This window comes from Dipodomys ordii, unplaced genomic scaffold (assembly GCF_000151885.1).
Source record: "Dipodomys ordii isolate 6190 unplaced genomic scaffold, Dord_2.0 Scaffold22, whole genome shotgun sequence".
NCBI classification, from domain to species: Eukaryota; Metazoa; Chordata; class Mammalia; order Rodentia; family Heteromyidae; genus Dipodomys; species Dipodomys ordii.
Genome location: NW_012267238.1, coordinates 7,429,175 through 7,456,923, shown reverse-complemented (window position 1 = coordinate 7,456,923; position 27,749 = coordinate 7,429,175). Strand labels below are relative to the sequence as shown.

The 27,749-nt window shown below is 43.0% G+C and overlaps 1 protein-coding gene across 3 annotated transcripts in view; it reads left to right on the top strand.

Moving 5' to 3' along the window:
• Positions 1–27,749, top strand: part of Tenm4 (teneurin transmembrane protein 4) — a 420,724-nt gene that overhangs the window by 300,548 nt on the left and 92,427 nt on the right. For 2 of the 3 annotated variants that reach the window (XM_013014004.1, XM_013014005.1), the window contains exons 12-14: positions 2,245–2,430; positions 11,243–11,269; positions 17,795–17,941. In XM_013014004.1, coding sequence (XP_012869458.1) covers positions 2,245–2,430; positions 11,243–11,269; positions 17,795–17,941 — 360 coding nt within the window. The remainder of the gene's footprint in view (positions 1–2,244; positions 2,431–11,242; positions 11,270–17,794; positions 17,942–27,749) is intronic. The other variant, XM_013014006.1, reaches the window with a different exon arrangement.

Sequence of the window (27,749 nt, the reverse complement as noted above, 5' to 3'; positions counted from 1 at the left end):
CGGCTTTTTTCTTTTTGCTTATGTGGTGCTGAGGAATCGAACCCAGGGCCTCAGGCATGCAAGGCAAGCGCTCTACCACTGAGCCAACTTCCCAGCCCCACTAGTTATATTTTTAATGTGGAAAATTTTCTCTGCTGTCTTCTAGATGGGTAAGAAAGGTCTGAGCTGAGCTTTGGAGGTTTAATCCCCCCCCCACTCTCTCTTTCTCTCTTCCTTCCTTCCTTTCTTCCTTTTTTTTGCAGGACTGACATTTGAATTCAGTGTCTGAAGTTTGCCTGGTACTCTACCATATGAGCCACACCCCCAGTTCTTTTTTGCTTTAGGTTTTTTCTCATATAAGGTCATGCTTTTTTTTTTCAGTTATGGGGCTTGAACTCTGGGCTTGGGTACTATCCCTCAACTCCTCAGCTCAAGGCAAGCACTCTACCACTTGAGCCACAGCACCCCTTTCAGTTTTCGAGTGGGTTATTGGAGAGAAGAGTCTCATGGACTTTCCTGCCTGGGCTGGCTTTGAACTGTGATCCTCAGATTTCAGCCTCCTGAGTAGCTAGGATTACAGGCGTGAGCCACCAGCACCCAGCAAGGTCATGCTTTTTGTATGGGGCAGGCCTCAGATCTTGATCCTCCTGGGATGATAGGTACATGCCACCATATCTAGCTTATTTGCTAACTTTTTCTCCAGGCTGGCTTCAAAACACTTTTCTCTCAATTTTCACTTCCTAAGTAGAAGAGATTATAGGCATAAGATACTGCATCCTAGTTATTGACCTTTTTTTCAGTACTTGTGTTTGAACTCAGGACTTCACACTTGCTAGGTAATGCTCTACCATGAAGCCATGCCTCCAGCTTCTTTCCTTTTTGAAAACTAGCTAGACTGTGAACAGATTCTAGCTTAGCAGTGCTTCTTAGAAGGGTATAGTGGGCAAAAGCAGTATCAAACAGGTGCCAGTTAATCCAGTAGTACCCTTTGTCTTGTATATAAGTTTATCTTGAATATAAGTTTATCATATATAAGTTTATCTGATTTGGGGAAAGGAAGGGAAATCACAGAAATGATGGAACAAAGAGTGAACCAATGAGTCATACTAGACACTGTATTGGAATTTGGCTGGGGCTGGGGATGGGGGAATTCAGCAGAGAGTGAAAGCTGGAGAAAAAGAGGGAAGAGTAACATTGTCGGGAAAGAAAGGTACTCATTACCTTACTTAGGTAACTGTAACCCCTCTGTACATCACCTTTACAATTAAATTAAATTAAAAAAAAAAACTTAAGGTGCTGGGATTTTCACATGGCTAATAAGCTACAGAATATGGGTCTAGTCTGGTTCTTCTTCAGAGCCTTGGCAGAAGGTCTGTTGACATGGGTGCCCGCCCTCTTTCTGAAAGAGCATGTGCATTTGGAGGTCTAAGGGGCCTCTGCCTACAATAAGTGTGAAGCAGTTGCTGGACTGAAGGCTCAGGGCTTCTGAATCAAGCCCTGTGTGTTCTGCACCATTACACAGACAGGCCTTTGTGAAGGGCCCAGCAGCCCTGCTCTAACCATCAAATGGCCCCTGGCTGTTTGCTTTGGATCTGAAAGCCTACTTAGTTGGTACTTCTAGTGAGGGACAGGAAGCTCCAAGCTGGAGGACAGAGAATAAACTTGGAAAAAACACAGAACACACTGCAGGTTTTGGACAACAACCTGGAGTAGATAGACCCACGAGGCAGGACCCATGTTTCCTCTCACACTAGCTCTGTTGAGAGTCAGGGCTTAGTGAGATGCGGGCCCAGAACCTTCCACACGCTCCAGCCAGACTCACAAGCAGTTCACTCAGCAATGGGGACTCATCCTCACGTTTGCTTTCACACATAACCAGTTTTTAATTAAATTTGACTTTTTCTCACATCTGTTCACAAGGCCGGTCCCCTTAGGAAGTGGCACGCACAAATGTGGAGGCAGAATGGCAATAGAGAAAAGCAAATAGACCAGAGCCCTAAAATCCCTGTGTTTGGATGAGGAAATGAGCTAGGGGCCAGGGAATTGTTCTTGGCCCAGGGTCATTGTCCCAAGAGATTATTCTCCCAAGTTTCCCAAGTCCAGTTACTCACAGCTGGGAGGTTAGGTAGCCAACTGTGACCCTGTTCCCAGCAAGAACTCGCTCAATGATGGTTTTATTTTTCCCCCCTCTCTCCTTTGCCTCTGTTGCCCCTTCCTCCCTTCCTGGCCCCATTTCCTCCCTCCTCCTCCTCCTCCTGCCCACAGAGATCTGCTCTGCAGACTGCGGTGGCCATGGAGTCTGCGTGGGGGGCACCTGCCGCTGCCAGGATGGATGGACCGGGACTGCATGTGACCAGCGGGCCTGCCACCCACGCTGTGCTGAACACGGGACCTGCCGAGATGGCAGATGCGAGTGTAGCCCCGGCTGGAACGGCGAGCACTGCACCATCGGTATGGCCATGAGTCGCAAGGCATCTCACCTGCGCTGGGTTCTGCCAGACATCCAGGCCCAGCCTAGGCCTCCATTGCACGCGGGGGAGGGGCCAAAAGTCCTTTCATCTGGTGACATTGTGACTGCCTTTGCAAAGACCGTAATTGGATTTCAACTCATTATTTGGCTTTTTTAAAAAAATCTCATTTCTTCCAGTTTTCCTTTTTCAGGTCTCAGTTAGATGGTTCGCAGGTCTTGCTCTGGGCTCAGATGAGTCAATTGACTGCCTCTTTGCAGCTGTGAGTTACTCTCCTCACCTCTCTGAGCTTTAGTTTCCTCAGCGTAAGACATAGAGAATAGTGTATGTATGTAGAAAGCTTGGCACACCATAGAATGTTCAAGAAATGTAGCCATGATTACCAAGTTCATTATCCATTTGGGTAGCTTGAACCCAGTCCTGAGCTTTACTCCCACTGGATCAGGAGGCCCTGGACTCCAGGAAAAGCCCTGCACCCCCTCTAGGCCAGCAGGCTATCTCTATATTCCTCCTTCCCCTGTCCTCAGCTTGGGTCCTGCCAGCATTTGTCTCCTTTTCTCCTCTCAGGAGCTCCTGCTGAAGCAGCACTGTTGGCAGCTTTAAAAACAAGCTGATCACTTGGTTCTGTCTCTGACTTTCCTGCTGGTTTTGTTGATTTTAAACACAGCCAGACGTTTTGCTTGGTTTATTATCCTGGAAAGAACACTCACCAAAAGCTCTTTATTGAATCAACTTGAATCAACTGGTTTATGGATGCATTTTAACTTCTCCTCTCCCTCCCCCCCCCTTTTTTTTTTTTAAAAAAGGAAGGGTCTGGTCAGATGGTGTGCACATGATTTTAAAAAGCAGGACCCCAGGTGCCTCTCCAACTCTAAAAGTGACCTCTTGGGTCTCATAGAAACTGGAAGACAAGCCTTTAAGCTTTTGAGGGACAAAGGAATTTTAAGCAAACCTCTGATCTCTCGGAGTGGTTTTTTTTTTTTCTTTTTTAGTCTACATTCTTTTTCTTTGGTCATTAGTTTATATCACTGGTCCCCAGAAACCTACCCTGTAAATGGCTTACAGAACATCTCACATTTATTAATATTAGCTTCTAATTACTAATGGCTTCTAATTTTTGAGTATTTACAATGTGCCAAGCACTGTGCTATATTATTTTATACTGCTATCCCTGTGAAGAAGTCTGGATTCTTTTTTCTTTTCTAAGGCTAAAGGTTCTGTAACTTTTTTAAAAAGGGAGGACAGGAATTTAAAGCTGGATTTTCTTCTCACCAGTTGTTAGCGTACAGTCTTTGCAGGACAAAGCCCATTAGCATCAAGTTTACATCTTTCCCAGAGGCTGTGTCTTGATATGTTGGTGGAACTTAGAGTTCCTCCGCTTTGCCCACCCCCACTCCTCACAGAGCCACTTCCCAATGGTGGTACCCTTCCTGTTTCTCCCAGTACATGTCATCTTCTCAGCTACTCAGTGGCTTCTCGATATCAAAGTCATCCTAGCCCAACATGGTTCTTAGTGAGAAGTGGCCTTGTCATCCTCTTTAAAATCTGCTGTGTCTTCGTTAATCTCTGCTTTCTCCTCTCCTTTAAACTTTGTTTTCTCTTCTCCTTCACTTTCCCTCTCTTCAGTTTGACTGAGGATGGACTGACCTTAGAGCCTTTCCATCTGGGGGAAGATGATTCATACCAATTTAAAGAATAAGCAAACAGACAATCAGAGCCCAAGGACCTAGAATGCATTTGGTTGTCTTTTGGCTCACATTTCAAAATTTTAAAAAGCTTATGCATGTCTGCCTTTGCACCTGTGTGTGTGTGTGTGTGTGTGTGTGTGTGTGTGTGTTTTAGGTCCAGTCATGGGGCCCTGGGCACTGTCCCTCAGCTCTTCAGCTCAAGGCTAGTGCTCTACCACTTGAGCCACAGTGCCACTTCCGGATTTTTTCTTTTTGCTTATGTGGTGCTGAGGAATCAAACCCAGGGCCTCAGGCATGCAAGGCAAGCACTCTACCACTAAGCCACCTTCCCAGCCCCTGTGTGTTTTGTTACTAGCACTTGAACTCAGGAACTGGGTGCTGTCCCTGAGCTTTTTCACTCAAGGCTTGAACTCTAGCACTTGAGCCACAGTTTCACTTACCACTTTTTGCTGGTTAATTGGCTTCAAACCACAATCCTCAGATCTCAGCCTCTTGAGTAACTAGGCTTACAGGCATGAGCCACCAGCGTACAGCTTGATTGACTTTTATAAGAAAAAGTATCTCTTCTGAGTCCAATGATGAGGAACGTAGGGGCTTTCTCCCTCAGGCCCCTCACAGATAACTCATGGCCAAGCCTATGGAGAAGCTGGGTAGCATCAAGTGACTTGTGGCTATACATCAGCCTGGCTATAAGAAGGTACCATTTATTCTGATGCCAAGCAGTCAAAGCATCCTTTCTCCCTCCCTGGTCACCCCATTGTCACTCCTGAAGAGCAAATCCCTCTTTGACATTGCCAATGTTATTCCCCCTCCAGATAAGAAATATATCAAGGTAAATGTGCACGAAATAAGGGGAAGGTTGACAGCCTTAAATAGCAGGGAAATGTCATAGGACATTGAAGAAGTAATGGACCAGTCATAGGGGCTCAGATGAAAGGACTTGGGCATGGAATTCTATTACCTCTCATTGTGTGGTGAGCATTTTCTTTGTCTAATTCTTGTCTAATTTTCCTGCATGGTAACCTTCTCTCTGTGGGTCTCTGCTGTGGCCAGCTGCATCTCTGTGAGAAACACCACACTTCTGTAACCTTGTAGGATACTAGGAAGGGAGACGCATATTAGAGAAATGACAGTGATACCCTTCTTTTTTGTTGAAACAGAATGGAGGTGAGAAATCTATTTCTAATCTTGGATGACAAGGAACATTTTCTTACCTTTCCAGAGAAATTCACTCCTTGTGAAGGTGATTTAGGGGGAAAAAGGCTGCTGCTATGAAGTTAGAAACTTAAAGCACTGGGTTTTCTCTTGTTATCTGATGTCATTACTATACAGTGGGTCATTATCGCATGGCTCATAATCTAGTTAGTTCCCTCACTGGAGAAGGGGCTTATTTGTGACACTGATTCAGAGACTTCATGTAATGAAAGTGAAAGAGTAGAGGGTCTGTTTTTCTATCCACTGTGCCTCTCTAAACAGGAAAGAATGACTTGATTACCTTATAGCAGAAATGAAGAATTTAAAGAAATAGGTAAGTGTGAGCACCAATGACCAAGTCCCCAGTGTAAGAATTGTTTCTTCCCCAGTGACATTTCCAGAGCAAATTATTGTAGTTGGAATTAAATACTTTCTTTTGGAGGCTTTTCCCTCCCCTTTTATATTTCCATGGACGCTGCTTGATTTTTTTCTCAAAAGAGATTGGTTCTCAAACTAAGCAGGAACTTGACCGTGGCACTCAATGTAATAATAGTGTGTTTTCTTTTTTTTTTTTTTTCAAATGTCAAGAATACTTGACATTGAATGCTGAGTGCTAGTGGTTCATGCCTGTCACCCTAGCTATTCAGGAGGGTGAGGTCTGAGGATCACAGTTCAGAACTAGCCCAGGCAGAAAAGTCAGTGAGACTCTTATCTCCAAATAACTAGTAAAACGCGGGAAATAAAGGTATAGCCCAAGTGTTTGAGTGCTAGCCTTGAATGAAAACAAGCCAAGCAAGTATGTAAGGCCCTAAATTTAAGACCCACTTGGCATGAAAAAGAAACAAACAAAGAATACTTGACATGAAGCCTAATGTCTTATGTTCGGAGTCACCATCTCTTTGCATCATGAATAAAGAAAGGTCTTTGGTGACCACCCTATAAGAAGATCACAGGGATGGCAAATTGCAGAACAGGTAGCAGAGGAGGTGACAGTTCTGTCCCTCTACTCCACCACCCATAGAACAGCACACTAACCAACCTGAAGCTCACTTACCTGATCCAAAAATAGCCCGTGAAGGAAAAGGAGTCTTCATTTTTTGCTTCTTCAATACTCATGTGTGGAATCCAGTTCTCTGAGTCTAGAAATCCAGATAAGATGAATTGATTCAGATCTTTTTCAAGTAGATAGTCCAACACAGAGCCATCAGAGGCATGGTTTTTAGATGTCTCTTCCATTAATAGTATAGGTCCCCGAAATCTGGGACTTGACCTCTGATTTCCCTGGCAAAAGTTAAGAATCATAGTTAAATTTAAGAAGGTGTTTAATTTTTTTTCTGTATCTTTGAAAACACTACTAACATTTTGGATCAATTTTATGATGATTATTTTATTCACCTCATCTATAAAGCCTCGAAACATATGTGGGAAATGCCAGCTTCTGATTACATTTATAAAATTCCAACCTTGACCTCCCCCCCAAAGCTGTGATTGTTCAAGATGCCAGATATACAGAATTATTTACTTGACTGCAGGAGAGCTGTCTAATCATATAAATCCTGATTCTTAAACAAAAGCCTCCTCTGAGACTAAAGATCAAAATAATACTCTAATGATGCAATTGCTCGAGTGAGCAAAACCAGACTTGAGGATGAAGGAAAATCTTAGAGAAATCCACACAATATTCTGGAGTACTTTATTCACTTTTGGATGGTAGCTTTCAGGTTTCTCTTTCATAGTCAGACCTTCTTTTACCAAGAGCTAGCAAGTGGCTTATGAGGTTAGGAGGTGTCAGGACCTGATTGATAACCCTATATTTATCTGTCCTCATGAGCTTTCTCTCATAATACCTGAGATCTGACAGGACAACCTGATACAGAAGAAAAGAGGGAGGAAAGAGAGGGAGAGAGGGAGAGAGAGAGAGAAAGAGAGAGAGAGAAAGGAAGAAGGGAGAGTGTACAGATGCACCTTGAACTATCAGAGCAAAAGTTTGATTGTTAATGGCTCTGGGAGAGTTCAGTACATATGGCAGAGCTGGGAAACTAAAGGAAAGGGATTGGGCTTTGCAGGGAAGGGGAGTTCTCTTTGGGTGGGGGCCAGGCCATCGACCATATTTTCACCAGTCCTTTATCCCAAAAGAGGAAACCAAGAATGCATCCAGGATTTTCATCAAAAACATCTTGTTGGTGGTATTATTGTCCACTTGAAAAACAGTCATGTGATTATAACTACCAGAGGCATTACTTGCTAGAATGAGCCCAGTTTAGTCTGATCTAATGTGAACTAATGAGACAACTCTCATTGTTGACTTGAGGCTCCTAGACCATAAGCATGGAAGACTTTTTGCCATGTTCCCTATAACTTTGACCCTGAAGCTTTTTAAGAGCAAAACTTAGAAGCCTCTGACGGTTCAGGCAAGTCAAGGATAGAAGTTTTTATATTGGCGGTCATTGAAATGCCAGATACTTACGACCTCCCAACCCAACCTTATGCCAGAGTCTGAGTCTTTCATAAATGGCTATGTGCAACCACCATTGTCACCCTCTCAGCTACTGACAGGAAAATGGGAAGAGCCTGAGAAACATTTGTAGAATGTCAGAGAAATAAGTGTGACCTGGGAGGAAAGATAGCTTGCCATCATCTTCATCCTAAAGCCATTAGGAGACGGATGCAAGGATTTTGTGACGTCTCGAACTACCATAATTGCAAACTCATAAGCTTTGCGTTACCTTCTTGAAATGTTGGTACTTTTAAATCTTGAGTTTTAAAACGATATGCTCAGAGCAGATTTGTCAAAATTTTTAAAGAAATAATCTCCACCACAACTTGGACTTCTATATGTGTCTTTTGTAAGTAATAAATGACATTGGACTTCACAGACCCAGTTATCACTTCTATTTTCAATACCCAGAGATAAGGAAGCCACAGTACTGTCCTTGTGGACTCGGTATTGACTGACTGGCTGTTATCAGCTTTTGGATTCACAGTTTGGCCTGAGGTCTCTTTGTCACAAAGGAATCCCTTTTGATTCGTGGAGTCAGAATTTGAAGTTTTCAGTATTTGCACTAATCTCCTCAAAACCCACACAGTGGATTTAACCTGAATATGCCCAGTTGCAACCACTGGCTTCTGTTCCCACCTGCGGACTGGAGGAATTAATGAGTATTTTTTAAAGACATTGGAAATGTTCATTTCTAATAGAAATCTTTACTATGGCATGGTTCCGGAAGGTTACATGGAATTGCAAGAGGAGATTTCTGAAGTCAGCCCTAGGTTTCTGGAGATTATACTGTAGAATGAACATAATCTTCAGTAAAAACCAGAGTCATGATACTGCGTTAAGTTTGGAGACAATGAAGAACATTGTTCAGAGAACTTCTCCATTGCTACTTAGTGGTATGGTCATTTGGATTCCAATGGTGGCAGTCATCCAGCCTCACCGTCTCTGAGAAGGAAATCTCAGCTCATGCTATCTCTTCCGAACTAGATTCAGAGTTATAAGAAGTTATGTATTATAAAACTTTATGAGCTGGGCACTGGTGTCTCACACATGTAATCCTAACTCTTGGGAGGCTGAAATCCGAGACAGAATTGCATGTCATTACCATAGCTCAGTGCAGTGGTGCACACCTGCCATTCTGCCTTTGTAGAAGGCTGAAATTGGGAGGATCTCAGTTCTAAGCCAGCTCTGGGAAAAAGTCTGTAAAACTCAATCTCAACTGAAGAAGCTAGGTATGGTCTAGTATACCTATCATCACAACTACAGCAAGAAGCCTAAAATAGGCAGGTCACAGCCCAGGCATGCATCTGAGCAGGAAGCAAGACCCTATCTTAATAAATACTAGCACCAAAAAAAAAAAAAAAAGAATCATGGCTCCGTGATAGAATGCCGGTACAGCAAGCACAAGGCCCTGAGTTCAAAACCTAGTACTTCCCTAAAACAAAGGTGTATTTAGGACCCTCCCAAAAATCTCTGTAGATCTGAAAGGTAAGGAAACCACCCTAATTAGAAGTTCCTATGTGTTCAATCTCTCTGATGGCAAAGCTCCATAACAGCCTGGGAGATGATATCTAAGAAATTTTAGTTCACTTGGCCAAATTAGATGAATGAGTTTGTCAGAGAATAGAGTGACAGATGAAGCAAGAATCAAAGACGTATCCTCCATAGCTAGAGATGTTTCTAGGCTTGTTTTCACGTGGGCAGTTTTCATGTTCCATTTTTCCATGTGGGAAGTCCCTATACTTGGCATTTCACAGCTTTGTTTATTCTCTCCTGCTTAATAAGCCATTCTCCTTCACAAATCCCTTCTTAGACTCTGCTGTTCCATGGACTCCACAGCATAAGGATGAGGGATGCATGAAGGCCCCATTATCTCCTCTTCCAAATTTTCCACTTGACTATGCAACAACCAGGCGTATATTTCATCTTGAACCAGAAGCCACATGGATACCTGAACTAAGAACATAGCCTCTCATCCACCTAGATCTTGCAGCAAATGCATTTTGACAAACACTGACCATATCTGTCTATCCAGAGGGTTGAAGAAGTAAAATTTATTTTTTTAATGTAGGGAGTAAGAATGTTCTTATTTGAGCACTGTTAGGTGCATTGTAAGGCTCACACCTGTGATCCTAGCTACTCGGGACGCTGATATCTGAGTATCACAGTTCAAAGTAATCCTGGGTGGAAGAGTCCATGAGACTTATCTCCAATTCACTAGCAAGAAGCCAGAAGCCAGTGGATGTGTAGCTCACATAGTAGAACACCAGCATTGAGTAAAGACACTAAGGGAGAGCAATGGAGTCCTGTATTCTAGGACTTGCAACTAGATCCACCACATTGTAATTTAGGCCTGTCTTGTTGTTTTGATTTTTAAATTCACATGTGAAATTGAGCTGAGGGTGGAACACAGGCTGGCTGAAAGCATTGGGTACTTTGGGTGAGGTCCATGTTTCTGGCCTTTGTGGGGAACACATGAGAAGGAGTCATAGGGAAATAGCAAAAGGGAAGCTCTTTCAAGGGCTGTAACTAGATGGGGAGGTGAAATGTATTTGATGTATGCTGGAGACAGAGAGGCCAGCCCTGCTGTGAATACCCATCCTTACAAGTAGGCAAGATCTTATTTAGATTATCAAGAAATTCAGGTAACACAGCCCCTCATCAGAAAAACAAGCATATGCACCTTCTGAATTCATAAGCAGTGAGGAAGTGTTCAGGCTTTTTATTCTTCTTCTTCGCAGTGACATCCATTGACCTGTACCTCACATTCTATGTAAGATGCACACAGTAAGGATGCATCTTACATGAACACCAAGCATTCTGCGTTCAGGTCTGTGTGAGCACATGCATACTTTCAAAGAGTGGCACTCAGACAAGCTAGTGGTATATTTGACCTGACTCTACCAACCTATCCGAGCTGAGACCAATTTTGCATATTTCTAAATTCCAGCATCCCAGGAACATGTCTGCCCAAAACAGCATGTTCTCAATTCAGCTGCTTCCCTTTGAGGGAGGTTGGCTGTGCCACTGGGTAGACAAAAAGTAAAGTTGTAAGTTTTCTAAAAATTTGAGCAAATCTGACAGAAGGAATGTGGCCACTGTTGCAGCTTCCCATTGTTCTTCCTCCTCTTTTCCTTATCCATGTGTCTTCTTGTTTCTCTGATCACATTTCCAAATGCCTGGATCCCAGAATGAGTTGATGTCCCTTTGCCCTTGTTAGAGAATGTGCCTGCTTCCCCTCCTTCTCTCCCATGTCATTTTGTCTTTGGTTTTATTTTTCCCCACTGTGACAGGGGCCTGTCCCAAATGTGGGGCACATCTCCCCCATGTCACCTTAGCACCTGGCATGGTTATGTGGCAGACAGTACTGTACTTTCTGGGTCCTACCTTAAATGTCCTGTCTTTTATCTCCCAAGCTCACTATCTGGATAGGGTAGTTAAAGGTATGGTCTTCCTTCCTCTATTTGCCTCTTGTCCTCTGTGTGTGTGTGTGTGTGTGTGTGTGTGTGTGTCTGTGTGTGTCTGTGTGTGTGTGTCTGTGTGTGTCTGTGTGTGAATGTATATATAGAGAATACACATAAACACTCCACGAGCACAAGGATGATGTCATCCTCCATCTTTTGCACAGCATCCACTGCCCAGGAAGAGTGGGATGGCAGCCAAAAGATGGTCCTAGAGTGTCATTCTCCACCAGAGTCACTCAGATCTGTTGTGGCATTACAATTGTGTTGTTGTCCTTCCATTCCACCCCCCCTCCACACACACCCTTCATCCTTTCCATCTCATCTCATATCACCATGCCCATCCCTTATAGCCCCTGATATATCAGAATAAAAATGCTGGGAACCAAGACCGGTGTTCTGAGAGAGGAAGAGACCCAAGAGCAAGTTAAGAAATCTCAAGGCCTACATTGTATTACTGTTGTGTTCCTTCATCCAGCAGCTACATGTGGACCCCACTCTCCAGCCCCCTACCATGGGTACACTAGGGACAGTTGCCCAGTTCTGGAGACAAAGAGAAAACAGACTGGCCCCAGGGAAGTAGATGGTCTATTTGTTCATTACTTGTTTTTCTTTTCAGAGAAGGCCTGGTTTTGGTAAGTTGTATCTTTGGAGAGAATTCCCCAAAGACAAACTGATTCATCACATTCGAAACATTTGAATTGAACTTGCAATGTGAATTAAGTAATGCCTAGTTTTCCAAAAAGGCCCTCATGGCTCTCAAACTAAGTCTCAGGATGATCAGATATGTGTACTTTTAAATGACTCAGAGCTCACTGGGGAGAAATAGCATGCCATAGTCATCTTTCAGTTGTCCAGCCTGGCATAATCCACCTGCCCTGTGGTTAGGAACATATATGCTAGGATGAGGCTGCCAGGTTTTGAACCCCAGCATCCACAGTTGACACACCAGCTGACTTTGGGCCAGTCATTTTACTTTCAGAGTCTCCATCTAGAAAAAGATCTAGAAAGCCAGTTGAGCTCACAGGGGCAGCCTGAGGATGACAACTCGTGATTAATATCAACTGCTTAGTACACGATGCTCCATTAATTGGAGTTATGCTTTTTTATCATCCTATTCTTCTTCTCACCCTTAATTTGGAGAAAGACTTCATTAGCCAGATTAATTGCTGAAAATTGTAATGGAAAAGGCTAAATTGGTTTTTAATAAGAGATCACAACTGTGGTTTAAAAACTTATGGAAAAGGTTTGGGATACTGGTAACTGACGAAATGCTTTTAGCTGGTGATGACTTTATCAAATACAATGAAAGTGTTGCTAGAATGCATCAAGTAGGAGACAAGGAGAAAGACAAGGAAGGTTCCTTGAGTTTCACAGGCTGCCCTCAATAGAGAATAAAGTCACTTGAGCAGGCAGAGGCAATACCTCTGAGCCTTTCTAAAAATAAGCATTTTACACATTATCATCCTCAGGATAGACTAAACTTCATAAGAGAATTAATTGATGGAAGTTTTTCCTAGTATGTAAAGTTCTTTTACATCCATTAGTCCTGAGTCCTATGATTTTTTTAAGGAAGGAGATATAGCTATACCTTTTTAATTGAAGAAGAAAATTGAAATTCAAGACATTGAATGACTCCTCCTGAGTCACACTTGTAGAAAGTAGTTGAGCCAGGGCTTTGGATGTCTTGGCCCAGTGTATGTTTCCAACCTTCTACTTTCTATCATCCTAAGTCGCCAATCATGTCCTATGAGTTTGCATAATTTTTTTTCCAAATCACATCTTCTAAACTGGCACTCTCCCTGGGAAGTAACCCACATTGTGTCTCTCAAACCACTTATTCTGATCTTCAATTCAGAAAATGTCATCACTAGACCTTTAGGATTAGGTCAGTGAATCAGAACTTGCTCTAAAAGATGTGTTTCTTAGCAAACATCTAAGTTTGAGCCATGCCCCTATCAAGCTGATGTTCTGGTATATCTGGAACTAATTCTTCAGGAGTTCAGTGACCTGTACTGTACAAACTCTGGAATTTGGCAGAGGAGAGTGTATATTTTGCAGTTCAGAGCAAAGCCAACTTTTCTTCTCTCTTTCCATGTGTACTGGGAAACACTAAGTTAACAATAGTCGCTCAACCAACATACTACACTCATAGATGCCAAGCATTGTGGATATTACAAGACAGAAATGTCCCTACTCTCTGAGCCTGTAGTAGTCTAGCCGAGAGGACACTAAAACAACTCCAGCAAAGTATGACGAGGGCTCTTGATTTGACAAAATTGAGGGACCACTTAGGAAGAAGACCCCCAAATTAGGCAGGAGCCTTATAGTTTGTAGAATTTTACCTGAGATACAAGAGAGCTACTGAAGCATTTTTAAGTAGGGTGGCACACCTGTGATTTGGAAGGATCCAGCTGGCCATTTTGGGAAAGGAAGACTTGAGGGGGAACACTGGGGACATGAAGGCCAAGTAGTAGACTATTGCTGTCACCAAGGTAAGAAAATATGGTGACCTTGTATGGGGAAGTGAGTGTGGAGGTGAAAATGTACATGAGGGGAAAAAGAAGGAATGGAGAGAGCAGGCTTTTGATTTGGGGTAGGTATATTGCACAGGCCCCATAGTACAATACTTCCTAGGATCTGAAAGTCTCCTACTCACACCTGGTGCCAGCCAGCTGCAAGAAAGCTTCTTCATAGGCTGGAATGAGACACTGGAGATGAAGTGGTCCCTTGTCATTTAAAGGGCATCCTTTCTTTTGAAAAGTTGAGCCCTTCTCTAACTATAAAATGATATTATTTGGGCTCTAGCAAATGCCTGGTGTGAGTCCTTCCAGAGGGGATTGTTAATGTCACTTGGGTTTTCTGAATTATTGATGAGTTTCAGGGTTTGTGGAATTAATGAGCTTCCGCCATGGGGAAGGATGGACATGTGGCTTTTAGAAAGCAAGTCACCTAGAGGAAGCTGGCTAATAGGAATGTGACAGAGAGGGAGCTTCATTCCATCCACAGGTACTCTGAGGTCCCTGGAAACCAATGAGACAGGGCAGGTCCTGAAGGTAGAGCTTGGTCCATTTGAAGAAATTGACTGTGAATAAAGACTCCCCGTGATTCCCTGTTAAGAGCTTCCTTTTTCTGAGGGAACCAGCCTCTGGAGATACCAGCCCACATTCTGTCAGCATCACAGAATGTGTACAGTAGGTATCCAGAGAGCCTTACAGAGCACGTATTCCAAAGGGGCTGTTATAGAATAGGGTATTACAGGGTTACAGGAGGAAGAATCCTGAGATCAACTTGGGAACTGCTCCAATAATCAAATGAGCAGCTTACTAAAGAAAGCCAGTTTGGAAAACATGGCATCAGTGTGTCAAGAATATAGGATGCCATGTTTTCCAAACTTGCTTGACTAGAGAAGCTTCCCTTTGAGGGCCTCTTAGGATATCACTTCCCAAAGTTGACTATAAGAATTGTTGAAGAGGATAAACCCAGACAGCTATGGTGATGCACACCTGTAATCCTTTCTCTCACTTGGTAGATGAGGCAGAAAGACGGTGAGTTTGAGGCTAGCTTGGGCTACATAGCAAGACTATGTCTCATAAAGCAAGAAAGGAAAACCTAAAAATGGAGACATAGACGACAGAGACAGAGAGACAAACAAAATCAAGACACTAAGACCCAGTTTAAATCCTTCCTGGAACAAAGTAGGATATAGAAAAGCTGAACAGGGCTAGAAAGGTGGCTCAGTGGTAGAGTGCTGGCTTTGCATGCATTAGGCCCTGAGTTTAATTCCTTACCACCACATAAACAGAAAAAGCCAGAAGTGATGCTGTGGCTCAAGTGGTAGAGCGCTAGCCTTGAGCTGAAGAGCACCCAGGCCCAGAGTTCAAGCCAGCAAAAAAAAAAAAAAAGAAAGAAAGAAAGAAAAGAAAAGAAAAAAGAAAAGCAGAACATAGAATTTTTGAGTACCAGAGATATATATCCCCTTCTACCTACAAATGGACACAAGATCTAGCATCTAGTAGATGCTGAGTAAAGACGGTTGAATTTAAGAACAGGTTCATTCAATCTTATTTATTTGACCTTTTCTTTAGTTGTGTTAGAAGGACCTAATAGATCATCTATATCTAGACACTTGCATTATAAACTAGGACACTGAGCCTAAGGGAAGCTTTTCCCAACTTACCAATCAGGCAGGAGGTACCAGAACCTTATTCTCCTGCTTTATCAATTGGTATAGTTCAACAAGTGACCACTAGGTGCAGGCAATGAATGGCTTAGGGCCCAAGTTTCTTTTCTGGACTTTGCATTCTAATGGAGGGAGTCAAACAATTTAACTAGTTGCATAAGCAATCACTTAAGTATATGCAGGATAATTGTTGTCAGAAGGACAGTATTCTAAGTAAATGCTGGGTCCACTAGTCCATGTTCCCAGATCTAGAAGAGCAGTGTTCCAGAGAAGCATGAACTGATGGGCCTGGCTGGACTTCTTGACTCTGCCTGTGAAACCAGTGCCTACCACACTGCATGCCAACCCCATGCCAACCCTCAGGATCATGTCAATGGGTTTTTGCCTCTCTTCATTAAGGTTTGCATTTATGAGCCCTCTAGCTTCTGACCCAAACATAGTGACCAGCCTAACTGACTGGTTGCCATGTAGAACTATTTTTTCCCCTTTCTCCATTGAGTAGCAGCCAACGAGCTAAAGACTTTAAAGCACTAAACTTTTCGGTTGTTATTGATCAGCTGCACAGTGAGTGCCTACCTTGCCCCAGGTCTAATTCTAGAAACTTTCACATTTGTTGTCCTATTTAAGAATCATAATGCCAGGTGTGGTAGCTTATGCTTGTACTCCTAACTACTTGGGATGTAGTGATGGAGAGAATTACAGCTCAAGGCCACCCCAGGAAAGAAGTTTGTTAAGCTCCACAGGAAGCATAAATAGGAGGACCACTATCCAGACAGCCCACACATAAATTCAAGACCCTATTTAAAATATAACTGAAAGCAAAAAGGGCTGAGATTATGGCTCAGCTGGTAGAGTGTCAACCTTGAAAGTGCAAGACCCTGAGTTCAAACCCTAAAAAAAAAAAGACTGCCATAACAACAACAACAAAAGAATTATGAGTCACCTTTCACCTCTATCATGGTAGAATATCTAGTTTTCAACCATAGTTGCACAATTTATTGCTCATAACACTGAAGCAAATTGAGCTTTCTAGCAGATAGAGTGTTTTTACACTCATACCTTTTCCTGAGTCCACTCGGGGAGAGAGCAGAAGGAAAGCATAAAAGAGACAGGCATAGTTTAGTAGTTCTTCAGATAAGAGTGTTGGAAGTTTTGTTGAAGACTTGAGTGAAATCCAAGTGACAAAATAGAAGTTCAAGCAAAGAGTGAAATCTAACATATTCTCAGACATAGATTTCTGGACCGGGCAGGGTGGGGGGTCAGTGGGGGGGGGCGGGCGGGGGCTTGAAAAAAGTTGTTATCAGAAACCTGTAAACCTATTTGAACTAAAAGAAAACCTCCCCACCTTGTCATAGGGGAGAGCAGAATCAATGAGCCTAAATATCACCCAACCTGTCTTGGTTAAACCATCTGTACCATCCCAGATGGCCATACCTCTGACTGAGCCCCACCATGTTTTTTGTGTTGCCCTCAGGGTACTTCATAGTGAATTTTATAATACAGATTTGTGTCCTTGGACAGACAGTCTGCTTCTCAAGAATAAGAGCTAGGTACTACTCACCTCGATATCTCCAGTGATAGCTCCAAGAAGGTACTTCACAAGTGACAGGCAGGTGAATAGACTCACAGTGGAACAAAATGTGAGCCAAGTGGCTGTTCTACCCACATTTACACTCAGCATGAGTTTCTCTCTCTCTCTCATGACAGTCCTTGAGCTCCTCTGGGTACAAAGCCCTCTTCACAGTGTATTGTAGACATGATAGTAAGAAAAAGATCTGAACCCTCTTCCTCAAAGTGAAGACATTATTGAAAAACTGAAAAGCCTTTGGCCCAATATAACTGACCTAGTAACAAGAGGTGAGAAAAGCAGAGCCCTTTAGATCAATGTTCATAAGTGCTGAGGGACAGCAGAAGGAGAAGGAGGGGGAGAGAAAGAGAGACATTGGCTTTCTCTAGACAGCTTCCAGGGACAAGGATCAGGCAGAACTCCCTGCAGGTTCAGTCAAACACTGACTGCATCTCAGCATTCCCATCACCTATGAAAGGGAGGATTGGAGATGAAGAAGGTATTCGTTTTAGACCTGTCCCTGCCACTTCTAACTGCAATCTTAGCAAGTCCTTCCCCTCTCCGAGTCTTGGTTGTCTTCTCTGTGTAGTGATAATGCCTCATGATTCCTGCCTCCTTGGGCTGCTGTGGCATCTGTGTGCTGGTGGATGGGGAAGTGTCATGTTTGCTGCCAGGTAGAGAGTGAATGCACACAATGGCAGTTGGTGGAGGGCAGTCAGACCTTGCGTACTTGACTCTTGTGTACTTTGTCTTACAGAGGGTTGCCCTGGGCTGTGCAATGGTAATGGCAGATGTACCTTGGGCCTGAATGGCTGGCAATGTGTCTGCCAGCTGGGCTGGAGAGGAGCTGGCTGTGACACGTCCATGGAAACCGCATGTGGAGACAGCAAAGACAACGATGGAGGTAGGCCTCAGGCACCATGGGTCCTGGGCAGCTCTGGGGGAGGGGGCTGTGCAAGGGGAAAAGGAAAGGGAGGGTGAGTATTACTGAGTTAAAGGCCATCAGCACCAGTTGTCCAGTTAGGAGACAAAGGGACAAGCAGAAAAATACACACACGGCCGAAGGAGTGAGTGCATGTCCCTTGTCGTCCCATTTGGATTCATTAAAAATCACAAGTATAAATGGAACCAATTGGTATCTAGCAGCCGTTGCAGAGAGAAGAAATACTAAAGAAGAGTCTTCAAATAACTCTACTGTACAATGAGTTGACTGGATAGCAATGCGTTCTACCTCCCTGGAGGTAGAGAAGAGGCCATCTAACTCTGCATCCCAAGTTGCTGGGAGGGTAAGCTCCTGTGGTCAAAGCCTCTTTGATTCCCATGATAACCCTTCCTAACCACACTAAGGGGTGGTTTACGTCCATACCTCTGTCCTTATGGGTTTGTCTTAGTATTTGCTTTTGCTTTTTTTTTTCAAGTGCTAGGCAGTGAAAACCCAAGGATGGAGGGGTTAGTCTTGTGGAACATTCATTATCTGAGAGTGAAAGGACGTGAAACCTAATTCCAGCTCTGACTTTGACTCGTGTCTATGCTTAAGCAAGCTATTTACTGTCTCATCAGGACCTCTCTCTCAGCCTATTTATAAAATGAAGCAGTTAGACCTTGAAGACCATTCTACTCCTTGTAATCTTCATGGAATTACCACTCCTTTTTCTGATGCATGGAAAATAGCTGATTTTTACCAATCTCACAGGGTTAGTAGTAAAATTAAATCATAGGGATAATTTTTAAATCAAAACAGTTAACCCTTTCTTTCTAATGTTGACCAAACAGTTGCCCAGTCCTAGCATAGCACCTTTTGACTTATACCAATAAACTTCCCACATACTATACATTGTAGGGAATCAACCCAAGCCAGAAATTCAGCCTCCCAACCTTTGGAAACTTCCTACCTAAAGTTCTTCTAAGTGCTCGACATTCCTTAAGAATTGAAACACCAAGTATGTAATATTGTGGTTGCTCCGGCTCACATGTCATGAGTTGGCTCTGGCAACCTAAATGACTATTTCAGACCAATGGTCTTTGTCTGGGCCACCCTGTACTCCTTCCACCTGCAGCCTGAATCTTAGGGGGCCAGGGCTGATATCCCCCACCATGGGCCCAGGGAAGTAATTGTCAACAAAGAGACTGTGGGTCGGGCTTGTTGGATAGACAGAGATGGTAAATACATGTTCTCTGTGAGATCTCACAGTGTTGGAATGTCCTTTAACCAATCTGAAACTTGGAGAGTTTATTAATTCTGTGTCACATAAATATCAAGAAATTCCATTATGGGACCAAGGCCAAGCCATCTGCCAGGTGCAGACATGAAGACACCCTGCCTCTGCCCTCCAGGAACTTAAATGAGGGAGAAAGATGCTAAGTTGAGTGCTAATGGACTGTGTTGAGTGCTGTTACAGGGTTATATGTTGGTTGCTGTGGGAGTAGAAATGCATTCATCAGAAAGGTGATACTTGACTAGAAAGGAGCTTTCTGGAACAGAAAGGGCTTTATGTTTAGAGAGATCATCATAGGGAAAGGTGGGGCGAAAGCCAAGCAGGGCACCAAGCAACCCCATCTTTAGGCAAGGTTAAAGAGATGTCAGCCTGCAATACCTACATGCCTTCCTCAGCCTCCCCCTTCACTTGGCCAGTGTGGATGCAAATCTAATGACGGACCGTAGCGTGCATGTCATAGAAAGGAGAGGAGCTCATCATAAAGTCATTCCCTCCTCAAAAGTCCAGAACTTGGTCAAAGCTTTCAAACAGCTGTTGAACATCTGGGCAGCAAAAAGAATGTTGTTGGAACATATGGAAAGAGATCACACTCCCCTGCACTACACATGCAAGATTGGGTGATAGAACAGACTGGTTCATTTCTCACCCCAAAATGCAGTACCAGTATAAGTCCTGTTTGCCATGCTGTAGAGCTAGACACCATTCCCCCACCCACCCCACTCTACCCTTTGCCCCAAGTACTGGAATTCGCCAGTGTTTATACACAGAGGCTCAAAACCCGTTGCTTGGTCCTTGGAAATGGGACTAATTAGAGCTCAGGAGAATGAAGTCTTCTCTAACTGCTCAGAGACATGAGCCAGCAGGAAGCAGAAAATCAGAACAAGCAAAAAAAAATCCCCAATTATGAGGGCATATACTTCGTACATTTTTAGATCATTTTTAGCAAAGCTACACAAAAGCATTGTGATATGAGTTTATTTACTCACTCAATGAATGCAACTGCGTGTCTTCACAACATAGGTCCCTGTGCTGCATGGTAGGGCTTCAAAGATACATAAGATACAGTCTTTGACCTTGAGAAGTTCATAATCTAGAAGGAAAGAGGAACAGGGTAGGATTGCAATACAGTGGTCTTGCTGCTCTGCTAAAAGAGAATCCACTCATTCCACTGACACTATCAGCTGCCTGGGTAAACTCTTGGGAATAGTAATATGATCCTTGTCCCCTGTACATCCAGACCAGCCAAGACCAACCATTAGTCATCACAACCATCTGAGGAAGACAGATTGTCAAGTCTTTGGTCTTGGATTTTCATCCATAAAATGGAGGAAATACTTCATTTTGGGGGCCTCCATCATTAGTGGTCTCCTCCAATGGAGGTGCAGAGGATGCCTACTTTGCATGGTGGCATAAATGAAATCACTGATAGTACCAGAAATGGACAGAGCTTTTTCTCACTGGCCTCTTTCTCACTCTGAGCCTTGCCTACCCAGTAGCAGGTTTTAGTGAAGGGAGAAGCAGGGAAAGTTTTTCAGGAGCACACACATAGGCCATACTTAGCATTGAGCTATTTGCAGTGCTGCCAAGCACACGTGTGTGGGGCTCCTGCTCCCAAGAAGGCACAATGGGGCTTTCTCAGGGTATGTGAGGACCAGCAAATGTGGTACCTCAGGAATCCCACAGCCATTCAGAAGATACTGTCATCCAAATAACTGAATCTAATAGAGGCAGAATGAAATAAGCTCCTTTATTTCACCCATGACAGGAGGTAGAACATTGTCCCAGATAAATACTTGAGGGTGGAGGGGAATAGAGTTAGTGGACCACTGCTAAATAGTTGTTCATGGTTGAAATGAGTTAGGGGCTTGGAGAAGGAATTAGCAGAGTTTAATATTGAGTAATAATCTGGGAAAGGCCATCAGGGAAATTGACTTTAAATCCTTTCTTCTCCTCTCCAGCATTTTGCAGACAGGGAACCTGGTATCCACAGAGGGGAAGTCACACCCTGTACCTCCTAGTCATCCAGAAAGACATTAGCTGGGCCCACACTAGGACCTCAGATGCTTAAGCCATTGCATGTGGCCTTGTGAATCTAAAGGACTCATCTTTTCCTAGTGCCCTCTCTTCCTCCTCGAAACATACTGGGCACTCAGTTAGGTAGTTTATAGAAAGCAGTACCATAGAGGAACAGTACCAGAGTACAACAATCACTTAAGTGTCAATCAACAATTTGCAGTTCAATTGTGTATCCACCCAATGACATATGAGGACTGTGGAACTATTGTGGACCCATACTGTTTTCTCATAATGAGGCAACTGGTTTGCATTATATTCTGCCCAGGTGGTTATCTGCCAAGGGCAATCTGTGTGAGACCTGGCCACATTAAGGATTTTCCCTGTGCCCAGACCACAGATGCAAGACCCTACCGCAAACCACCAAGGCTCTGAAATTATCTGATATCTCTGACAACTCTCATTTTCTCTTCTTTTCCTACTTGGTAGACTTAAAGCAACCCTTTTTAAATTAAATTTGAATTTCAAGGTTCATTGAAAATGCTGTGGCAGTGTTTTTAAACTGTGATAGGAAAAAAAAAAGTCGTGCAATATAGCTGAGTTGGGAGTAGCTTCATGGTTTTTGTTTTTGGTTTTGTTTTCATGTATGGCTATTGCCCAGATTTAGAAACAGAAAGCAGACCTAGAATGTACTTGGTGACATCCGTCTCTTGTTCCCTATTGAGGCTACCCCATCCATCTAATTACCTCCACCTTTTACCCCAGGGAACTGGGTGCTAAGAGCCACCAGCAAGTTAGACTGAGGGGCCCTGACTCGCCCACCCAATATGAATCCTTTGTGTACCTCAGTTTTCAAATGTGAGCTATTTATATCATATCCTGCGTGAAACCCTTTATGAATGTCGTCACACTTATCTTCTCTTTTGATGTGCATTGACCTATCCTATGAGCATGTTCATTCTTGCCTATTTCAAAGATGATGAAACTATAGTCTAAATATGCTGTGACTATAAACTTAAAGATAATAATGCCCTCCTTACAGGGATGCTTTGAGGATTATAGGTCATGTGTTTAAAGTGCCTAAGAGGCAACATAGCAAAAAAAATGTAAAATATAGGTTCTGGTGACAGGCACCAATGCTCATGCCAATAATCCTAGCTGCTGAGGAGGCTGAGATCTAAGAATCAAGGTTTGGAGCTAGCCTAGGCAGACCAATTTGAGAGACTCTTCAGTAATCAGCCAAAAGCTATAAATAGAGGTGTTGTTCAAGTGTCAGAGTGTCAGATGTGAATGAAAAAGAAGGTGTGCTCAGAAGTTAAGCTCTAGTACTAGAAGAAAGTAGATATAGGGTCTGTAATCACATCTTCTGGATTTGTATTCTAAATCCTCTATTTGCTGAATCCGTGACCTTGGCTAAATTATGCAGCTTCTCTAACACTAATTTCTTTACCTGCAAATGGCTGTTCTCTTCCTGGTTCTTTCTACCTGCAATCACAATCTGTAATGCTCATTATGAAAAGACATATTTGTATGTCAGGCATGATAGCACAAAATTGTAGTCCCAGATACTTGGTCTAAGGGCAGCCCAGACAAAAGCACAAAACCCTATCTAAAAAAGATACTAAAAACCAAAAGGCTTGGGAACATAACTCAAATGGAGGATCTTATATAAACATGGAAGTGGTGCTGTGACTCAAGGGGTAGAGCGCTCGCCTTGAACTAAAGAGCACAGGCACAGTGCCCAAGCCCAGAGTTCAAGCCCCACGACCCCCCCAAAAAATATCCATAAACATGAGGCCCTGGGTTCAGTCCCCAACACTGTAATATATACATTTCTTTAACTTATTATAGATAATTATTTCTTAAAAGTGGAATTATGCTCTGTATAGCATCTTACTTTGATTCCTATAAGATCATTGGGATGTATTTCTCCTTCCAATACTGGATTTTTTTTACCTTTTTCATTTTCTTTATTTATATCGATATCCTAAGCTGTTACATGTCCACCCCTATAACAATAAAAAAATACAAATACACATAAAGGAAAATAATAGTCATCATTTAAAGAGCCATCCTCACCAACTTGCAGGCAGGTATGTTTTCATGCAGCAAAGCTACCAACTTTCAGTGAACCGAAATGCCTCGCCCAAAGTTACACAGTGGACCAGTGGGAGAGCTAGGAATAGCGGGAACCTGTGTTTTAAAAGAGGAAGGACAGAATAAAAACTCCACTGGAATTTAAACAGCCGGACCTTTTTTGATAAAGGATCTTTAAGCAGCTTCAAGGTAGGATAATCTCTTCAGATGCTCTGGGCCCCATAAAAGACAATCGTGGGTGGCAATACACAATTGATAGATGCTGCCTGGAAGGAGAAATTTCAAGAAAACTGAGAACAAAGCCCTGTGTCCTCCCCATCTCCCATGGCAGGAATCGAGTTCACATAAAGCCCTAGAATTTGGTCACCCTTCAGACTATCTCTAAACCACACTTCTCATGATAAGAGATGAAAAATTGACCTTTAAAAAGCTTGTGTTCCAAAGAGCAGATAAAGATTTTTTTTCAAGCCTTTTGAAAGAAGGCACAGAATTTATTATGCCAAATGACAAAAACTTCCCTCAGATGTATACATAAAGAGGAGACGCATTCCACCCACCCTCCTTCCCCAGAGCCTCCCAGATGCTGCTCACAGCCAGTTCTGTGGTCAGACTATAGACAGCAGTGAGATGAGGTTGGCTGATGAGCTGTCAAGCCTGGGAAGAGGTAAGCCTGTGGAGAGACGGATGGGCTTGTTATACCCTGCCATGCGAACATCCATTTAAAGAATCATGCAGACAACATAGCACAGCGTTTACTGGTGGCTTATCCGCCTCCATCCTAGTCTACATTGAAGTATTTTCTCTTCCAGGAAATATCCTACCTGGCCTAAGTTGAATCTCCACCTTGGGGATCCTACAATACTTTGGGCTTCCTTGTTTCCCAGAACTCTTTGCCTCTGTTTGATTACTATACTGAGTTCTTTGGAGCAAGGCTCTTTTATATCCTCCATGTCCAGCGCTTAGCACAGAGCCCGCTGGCCACATACTGGATACTGGATGAATATAACAGGCTCCTTCCTGCAGGGAATGGCTTCCATCACAGTCCCTGCTCCATGGACCCTGCCAAATTGATTGAGCTGTTGTACGTAGGAGCCTCTCATAATCATCTATGTGCCGGTTCATTCATTCAACAAACATGATGCTTACAGTGTGTAAAGCACTATGCTGTGCCTTTGAGATATAGAAATTTACAAGCCAACTCCTGCCCTTTGGGAGGGGCTGGGGAACCAGAATATTCAAAGCACTCATGGTAAGAGTGAATAGGCTGTGGATTAGGCCTAACAACTGGGGATAGAAAATGATAAAGGCCTGAATTTGTTGCTCTTATACTTCATAAATTATTTAACAGGTGTCCTTAAGCCAGTGTCTTCATTTGTAAAGAAGAGAAAGTTAGCTGAGTTGCTAGGGTGACAGCCTAGGAAGACTGGATCTTTGGTCGTCCCACCTGGAATCTCCCCTCCCCTAACTTGCTTCCTGCCTAGAATCACCCCTCCCCCAATCTCCAACTCAGTCTCCAGGTCAATGGATACTCATCTGTGGGGTACACCCTGAGGAACAATATGAGATGAAATGGCCTGGTCACCAGCGGTGGGAATGTGAGTGGAACAGAAGCCTGAGTTCTAGGCACCAGCTGCGTTTTAACATCCATGGCCTGTCAGGATCTACAGTACATGAACCACTTTAGAATGTTTCCTTCAGCATCCCAGAGACCTGAGCTTTTTCTTTGCATCCTGATCCTTCCTTTGATTCTGACCATGTCCTTTTCCTTTCCCTACGCCTTGCTTTCTACTCTCCATCTGAGGCCGTCTGAGGCCAGCCTTAGTGTGGCACTGCTGGACTGGGCCCTGCCTCCAGAAGCCTGAATGGACTTTGTAGTGTATTCTTTTACCCTTCTTCATTTTCACAGAGTAAGGAGTGACAGGAGCTTCGGAACATTAAAGTAAAAGGAAATTTCTGTGGCTAATAATAATAATAATAATGTTCTTTCCTAAAAGTTAGGATTTAGGAGGATTTTATTGAAACTTTGAAAGAAACAGAAGAAAATCCTTCTTAATTTGGTCACTTTTTTCCTGCTGTGATAAATGAGTGTCTCTTAATGAAAATCATCAATTTATGATACATGGACAATTTGTAAGTCAACCAAAGTATGTGTAATAGACAATTAAGAGAACTTGGAGGTTCTTGGATAATGTAAATGTTTCCAAATCAGCCAAGCCAGAGAATCCCCTGAGTGTACATCTATCTTGGGGAAAAAATCCAAAATTTATCTTTTTTTGTCCCCAAAGTACACCCTTTTTCTTTTTTAAACAGCTCTTATAAATGTGTCATCTGTGCCTAAGAAAATTGAATTGCAAAAGGTCCTGCCTTATTCTGGAGCAGTAATAGTCACTACGCTGCCCACCCTGGGCTACATTTAAAAACATCCAGAGGGTTTTACACAAAAGCTGAGCTTGTAAGATGCAGCCTTTGAAAAGAATTTTGTGGTTCCTACTCATTTAAAAATAGATATTTAAATATGATCATCTCTACTGGGAAAGTTCTACCCATATCCACTGCTTAAGAAAAAACATTTGTCAAATGTTATCTCTAGGAAACATCCACACAGCAAAGTATAAGCAGACAGAAATCCTGGCCTGACATTAATCGTTCTAACACACAGTTTGTAGTGTATAATTTCACAGTCCCTAGGTTAGTGCACAGTTTGTATGATAACTCCATCTGCAAGTCCTGAGAGCACCACTACCCTATTTTCTTGTGGGCCACTATGACTGGCGTGCTTTAGTTCAGTTATCTAAGTCCAAAAAGGTCCAGAGAGGTCTACTCTGGAATGTATTCAGAGGGAGGGTCTGGGAAGGGCCACATGGCATCTGTTACCAGGACAGCCATCATACAAGAGGAGCATGTGGCCAAGAGCTTCAAGTAACTCACTTGCCAGGTAACTTACTTAGGCTGCTCCTTACCAGACAAAGGCCTTTACCTCCCCACCTTACCTAACCCTCATGGCATCCCTGTGAACAAGGTTTGATCATTAGTTTGACAGACGGGAGAATTGAAGCTCAGAGCTTTTGCTTGGATGTTTATATTCAGCACAATGGCCAGTTAGGCCAATTACAAAGACCTTCTGACTTCCACATACAAAAAAAATATATTTTTGCAGTGCTTAACAAAGAAGCAAGAAGGGAACATGGGAGTCCTGGATCCCAGAAGCAACATGAAACTTAAAGCCAGATCTGCAGGCACAGAGCCTGTGATACTGTCCCAGAGTCAGGGCACATTCACAGTGGGAGGCCTTGCTGAAAACCGGGACCCTCAAAGCTCAGGACTCAAAATCAGGCATAGGCTCTGAGGCACTCTGCCCTGGTGTTGAAGCGCGAAGAGGAGGTAGGAAGAGATGAAGCTTACATGACAAAGATCTTGAAATCCAAACTTACATACATACCATACTTAGCTCTGAACACCAAGCTAATAAATTATACCTGGAAAGGAGCTTCAGACTAAGGATACCCCTAGAGTATCAGGCAGAAGTAAGCAGGAGCCACCATGGATGGATAGTTCAACCATGTTGAAAAGACTCCATGTTAAAGGCGAACTGCCCTGGAGTTCACAGTCAGAATCATAGAACTTGGGGAGTGTACACAAGTATTTTCATTCCCAAGAACTTACTCTGACAACTAAGTTTTTATATGACTAAAGTGATAAAATGATGTATAAAACCATAGGGATGTAACCAAGTACAGTGAGAAAGAAACTGGTAAATTTTGCAAAGTTCCAAAGAGACTATCTAGAAATTTCAAGTACGGTCATTTAAATTAATGACCCGAAGGGCAAATTAAACCGCAGATCAAACACAAAAGAAGGGGAAATAAGTGACGTGGAATAGAAATCTGAGGAATTAAATCAGAATGGGACAAATAAAAAGATAAAAAATGAGGAAAAACTTAGAGACATCAAAGATAGGACAAAGTTCTTAAAGCACTTAATAGGATTCCTAAGGAAAAGACTAGATAAAAACAGCTTATAACAGAACGTTCCAGAACTCCTGAAAGGTTGGAATCCTCAATAAAGGATCCATGGCACAGGCTCGCTGTGGTACATGCATCCAGGCTGAGTCTCAGGCTGCATGAAACATTGTCAGTCCAAAAGGTCTTTGGAAAATCTTTGCCTGATTGTTACAAGAAGCTAAAGGGAACCTTTGTACATACCCAACTACAAAAACAGATTCACAACCCTAAGGAATTAGCTCTCTTACTTTGCCTGGCCTTATGTGTATATAAAGAATCTGAGGTTTAGAGAATATAAGCAATGCATGCAGTCCTACCACTCATGTGAGAATTCAGTCCACATCCAGGCTATTTGGCCTTTTTTCTTGTTAAGATGATATACAGA